Source organism: Nannospalax galili, unplaced genomic scaffold (genome assembly GCF_000622305.1).
Source record: "Nannospalax galili isolate Female #2095 unplaced genomic scaffold, S.galili_v1.0 scaffold183, whole genome shotgun sequence".
Classification (NCBI taxonomy): Eukaryota; Metazoa; Chordata; class Mammalia; order Rodentia; family Spalacidae; genus Nannospalax; species Nannospalax galili.
Window position 1 is genome coordinate 1,978,027 of NW_008350555.1, and position 6,000 is coordinate 1,984,026.

The 6,000-nt window shown below is 38.5% G+C and overlaps 1 protein-coding gene across 3 annotated transcripts in view; it reads left to right on the plus strand.

Annotated features, from left to right (window-relative positions):
* The window catches only part of Esrp1 (epithelial splicing regulatory protein 1), a 66,868-nt gene extending 62,160 nt beyond the window's left edge, over positions 1–4,708 (plus strand). Inside the window, exon 16 of one of the 3 annotated variants that reach the window (XM_029570809.1) lies at positions 3,118–3,613. Coding sequence is in view for 1 of the 3 variants with exons in the window: in XM_029570810.1 (XP_029426670.1) it covers positions 3,118–3,124 (7 nt within the window). In the remaining 2 variants the exon portion in view is untranslated. Of the gene's footprint in view, positions 1–3,117 lie in introns of all 3 variants that reach the window. The other 2 variants (XM_008847840.3, XM_029570810.1) reach the window with 2 other exon arrangements.
* Positions 4,709–6,000: the final 1,292 nt, after the last annotated feature.

Sequence of the window (6,000 nt, forward strand, 5' to 3'; positions counted from 1 at the left end):
TGTATGAGTACAGTGTCATGCAATGCCATGGAGGTCAGAAGAGGGGTTCAGATTCCCATGGAACTGGAGTTAAGGACAGTTTGTAGCCTCTTTGTGGGTGCTGGGAATTGAACCCAGGTCCTCTGCAAGAGCAGTCAGTGCTCTTACCACTGAGCCATCTCTCCAGCCCCAAACCTTATATTTAAAGAAACAAAATAGAATTGTAGGCTTTTGTTGTTTCTTGTTTGTTTAGTTGAGATAGTCTTGTTATATGGACCAGGCTACTGTTTTCATACCTGGTAAAATCCAGGTATCTTTAAATATTTCAGTGTAAACTGAATATGGTGGTGTGCACTTGCCGTTCTACTTGAAAGACAGAGGCAGGAGGATTTCTGTGAGTTCCAGGCCAGCCAGGGCTACCTAGAGAAACAAAACAAAACCCAGAACAACAGCTGGATATGGCCATACACACTTGGAATCTCTGTCCTTGGGAGAGTTTTGAGCTTAAAGGCAAGGTGTAGTGAGTTCCCAGCAAGTCTCACCCTGGATTGCAACATAGTCCCTCCTTGTCTCTAATGAGAAAAGAAAAAAAACTTCTGTGTACATAATACTTTAATGATCGTTTATGACAAAATAAAGCATTGTTTGTACATACATCTTGCTAGAAAGGAAAGACAGATTTGTGAATGTTTGTATTTAAAACTTGGAAAATAATCCTTCTCACAGTATCTGTTTTACTTTAGCTAAAAGAAAACATTTTTCCCTAATCTGTTTTTTGTCTCTTCCTGCTAGCAGTTAGGGTGCTGTAGCTTCATTGTTGAACACTAAATGCCTCTGCATACCACTGGGATTAAGCAGGTTTGAGAAGGAAGGCTAAACTTTTAACTTTTTAATTATTTTGTCTTTCCCATATTATAAGGTAGTGTGGAATTTTAGTTGCTTCAGAAAGATGATATTTTAGTATGATGCAAAGGCCTGAGAAATAAGAAGGTGGAATTGATTGACTGCTAATAAGCAGGCTTGACTGACTTAAAAGATCCAGGGCCTTGATCTTATCCCATCTGTCTTCATGAGGAACCCATGACAACATGTGCTATTCACCCTTTCATTTTAATGCCAAGAATTAAGGTCATAAGCTAGGACCTGAGTATCACTGGCCTGGTTTATGACCATCTCCAAGCGTGCTGGATCATGCAGGGCTCTGTTGCTTAACTGAGTTGCTCCTTCAGCTCAGTGGTGAATTGTCTCTTTAGGGCTTACCATTGGGAGAGGAGCAGTTGTTTATGCAAAATTTAAAGTGTTTTTGCCTAAACAAGTACCATTTTATGCAATCATAGTAATTGATAGATTTTCTTATCTGCATTATTTGTATCCAAGAAGCAGCTTTTCCATGTAGTGTTTCAAACTAAGAGGAAAATTTTGTCATTTTATAAACTATATTTAAAAAATTTTTATGTGTATGAGTGTATTGTTTGCATGTATGCACGTACATCTGTGTCGTACAATGCCCAGGAGTACAGAAGAGGGCATTGGGATCCACCTGGAAGTGGAGTTAGAAATGACTGTCAGCCACCATGTGGGTGCTAGGAATTAAACCCAGGCCCCCTGCAAGAGCAGCCAATACTCTTAACCACTGAGCCATCTCTCCAGCCATGTACACCACATTTTTAAACATGAATGCTAGCTAGCTACCATTTTAGTATTTTCTTGAATACCTGATGTTAAATTTGGATCAATTGCAGAATCTGTTGTTAAAGTAGATTTACACCATGTTTCAAATTGACCAAATGAAACAAAGATGAAACTATTTCCATTTTTATCTTTATACCTGCTTGTCCTTTTGTGAAAGTATACACAATGCCAAATGGTTTAAGTTTTTTGTATGCTATGTAAATAAAACAGCATAAGCTAACAATATAGTGTGAATGTTATTATACAGTTGTTTTACTGCTTATTTGTTTGAGACAGAGTATTGCTATGTAGCCCCAGCTGGCCTGCTACCTGCTGTGAAGCCCAGACTAGCCTTGAATTTGGGGCAAACCTCCTGCCCCAGCCTTCTTAGTGCTAGGATTATGGGCATAGGACTATTTACTACACCTGACCTGTTGGTTGTTGTCATTGGTTCCTGGTCCAGGGAATCATGACAAGAGAGAAATCTGTGTATGACTATAATAGATACATGTTTCCTCCTGAATGTTTATCACTAGCTGTTTGAATTTACAGACCAGGAATCCATGTGTATGAATGACTGAGTCTGCCAGCTTAATGCCTCCTTCAGTTTCCCAATCTTCAAGTGGCCATAAGGGCTATGGATATTCTAGTAGCAGAGCACTTGCCTGGCATGTGTGAGGACCTGGATTTGGTCACCAGTTCCACAACTGATTGATCAAATGGGTATAGCATGATAATCTAAAGAGTGGTGACCTAAAGTGCTAATGATCTATTTATCAGCATCTATAGTTCATATTTCGTTATGTCATGGCTCAGTGCTGTTTACTGATTTTAACGCATGCCTTTAATCCCAGCAGTGGGAGGCAAAGGCAAGTGGATCTCTGAGTTCAAGTTCAAGGCTGCTGGGGCTAAAGGGAAATGTGCTCTCAAAAAGACCAAAAATAAGTAAAAACAAATTAAGTGTTTAAATCACCATGTCCATCTAAAGTTTTTTTTAATCTTTAAAGATTTATTCTAATTTGTGTGTGTATCTGTGTGAATATATGACATGTGTATGTGGGAGCCTCTGATGGAAGATAGATGAGTGTGTCTGATCCACTGGAGTTGAAGATGGTTGTGAGCCACCTCATTTGTATGCTGGGAACCCAACTTTGGTCATAGAAGACCAGTAAATGCTCTTAACCATGGAGCCATTTCTCCAGTCCCTATTTAAAGTTATTAATATTGAACTTTCAATACCAGGAGAGAGTTGTGGTAAGTTGAAGACCCAGACTAAAGAATGGATAATGGAGCTGAGTTGAGTTTGGGAGATGCAATCATACATGTTAAACACACTCAGTAATACAGAAGGAAGGGTGTTGTGGAAAATGCTGTCATATAGACTCCAAATCTAAAAGATGCTAATCTTTTAGTGATTTAAAAAATTAAATTTAGAGACTGTAATAAATCTTTTTTTCTTTTCCCTAGTGTTTGAAAGATGTATGGTGATCCTGAAGCTGTCAGACACAAGAAAACTTCAAGCAATTTCAGGGGACTTTTGTCTACACTCGGGCTGCAGTATTTTCAGCCAACATGATTGAACCATGGGCCTGTGCCTTATTTTTTGGTGGAATGACAAAAATTGAGCCAGTGAAGCCAAATACTAATAGCAAGTACCTGGCTCCTTGCTGAGTGCAAATAAGCATTTAAAATGTGAAATTGAATTTAAATGTCTTTCTTTCAGCTAAAGCAGCATCAGGTATTTCCTAAGTTTAAGTCTTAGAGTTAAAAATATTCCACTAGTGTCCACCATCTCCACCATTAACTGCCACGGCAGCTTCCCGTTTTATGTGTATTCACACTCTTTCCATCTCCCTGTTTTCTGTACAGCTGTGTCCTCTTGCTAAGTAATTTAAGTATAAGGTCTTGGAATACTTAAATCCCAAATTAAGAAAAAGAACAAAGTAAAACTAGTATTTTCCCAGTATTTTAAGTTTTCTTCAGTAAGCTATCATGATGCCTTATAGTTAAGAACGAATTTGAAAATTTTTTAAAACACTTAAGGCAGATTGGGTCTGTAGCTCATTGGTAGAGAGTTTTCTTAGCATGCTTGAGGCCCTGGGTTCTATTCCAGCACCCTGCTCTGACCCACACACATAACACTTTAAGGTGTAATTTAAAAGAAAAGGTACCCCCTCCATAACACATGTGTAGTTAAAGGATTTGAATATTTTTCTCAGCAAGTACCAGTTGTAAATAAGAATGAAGTAGTGGCCAAAATTTGAAACCAAAAATGAAGCAGCTACACATAGTAATTTCTAGTTTAAAGTGTAAAGGCTGTGGCTTCATGTGTATTATTTTTTGTACTTTTTTCATCGTTGATGGTTTGGACTTTAATACGAAAAATTCCATAGTTTTTAATATCACAAAATAAGACTTTGAACAGTGTGTTCTGGAGAACAATATACTAACCTAAGTGAATGCTTGTATATATTAAGATAGCCTTAACCTTTTTTCTCTAATGCCTTAACTGTCAAATAAAACTTTTAAAAGCATAGAAGTGTAGTCAGCATGCTGGACTGAAAGGTAAACACTGATGGAGTTAGAGCAGGTACCCATGCTGTCAGTGTTTAGCACTGTGTGTTTAGCTATGTTTATGCTACAAAGTGCAATATTAGACACTAGCTAGCTAGTACTGCTGCCTCATGTAACCCAAAGGAGAAAGTGATTTGATTAATATTTCTTTGTTACTCAAGTTGTACTTGGATGCAATGCCATGCAGATTTTTATGGCTGCTATTTTTATTTACTTTGCATTATTACTTTAACACCTTGAATGGGGAGTCAAACATTACCTTCCTTACTTGACCAGCAGTGGCCCTTCAACTGCAGTGGGAAGAAAGAAGAAAACAAAAAGCATTTTGTAGGAAAATTGGGAAGAACTGGCACTCGAGATGAGAAAGATTCATTGTACTTGATGCCTTAAGATGCTCTCTGCCCAAAGCTCTGAAAGACTAAGATAGGTAGTAATACTACAATACTGCTAAGTTTTTGTAGAATTGTTACATTTGATATTAAAATTTGCCTGTTTAATCTAAATGTTTGCTTTTTTTTTTTTTTTACCCTAAGAAAGATTGTAATGCTAAAGGATATGATAGTTAAGCCACTTTTTCTGGAAGAGGTTGGGTCTTTTTCCCTAGCTTACCATTAGTAGCTGAGTCCCCTCTCTAACCTGTCAACTTATTTTTGAAATAAGGTCTCTCACTGAGCCAATTTGGCTGAACTGCTCAGAGAGATCCTACTGTCTCCACCTCCTTAGCAGTGGGATTACAGGTGTGTGCCACAGATGCCTGGCTTTTTATGCAGGTGCTAAGAATGTGAACTCAGGATGCAGAGGAAGGTGAATTTGTGAGATTGGGGCCAGCCTGATCTACGTAGTTCCAGACCAGCTGGAACTATAGAGAGACCCTGTCTCAAAAACTGTAATAAAACCACCCCAAAACAAAAATTAATGTTACTAAATAATAAAATTCTATTTTAAGGTGTTAGTACTTACAACTATGATTTTTACATTGACATCCGAATTTATTTTTTATGTTATTTATTTTTATGTGTATGAGTGTATTGCCTGCATATAGGTAAGTCCATGCATGTCATGGAATGCCCGCGAAGACAGAAGAGGCTGTCGGATCCCCTGGAACTGGAGTTACAGACAGTTGTTAGCTGCCATGTGGGTGCTGGGATTCAGACCCGGGTCTTCTGCAAGAACAGCCAGTGTTCTTAACCACTGAGCCATCTCTCCAGTCCCTATTTTATTTTTTTAATTAACTTTATGTAGCTGAGTATGATGGTACACATCTTTAATCCCAGCACTTGGAGGCAGAGGCAAGCAGATCTCAGTTCCAGTTCAGCCTGGTCTACATGTGAGTTTCAGGCTAGTTGGGACTACAGGGAGACCCTGTCTCAAAAAAAAAAAACTTTTTATGTATATTTTTTTTCTGCATGTAAGTGCACCTGGCATGCAATGCCCCCAGAGGCCAGAGGAGGGAGCACATCATCCCTTGAAACCCAACCCAGGTTCCCTGCAAGACCCTGTTACGATCTCTCCAGCCTCCATTTGTATGGATTACAATTGCTTTTCGTAGCCAGCTACAAATCCATACATCCAGTTTGGTATGAAATTTACATAACATTTTGGTTTCTGATATTACTGGACACATAATACCACTTGCTTTTCAGGCTCCAATTCTAAACCAGTGAGAATACTATATTTTTTTAAATTATATTTATTTTTTGGTCTTTCGAGACAGGGTTTCCAGCTGGTCTGGAACTCACAGAGATGCCTGCCTCTGCCTCTCAAGTGCTGGAACTA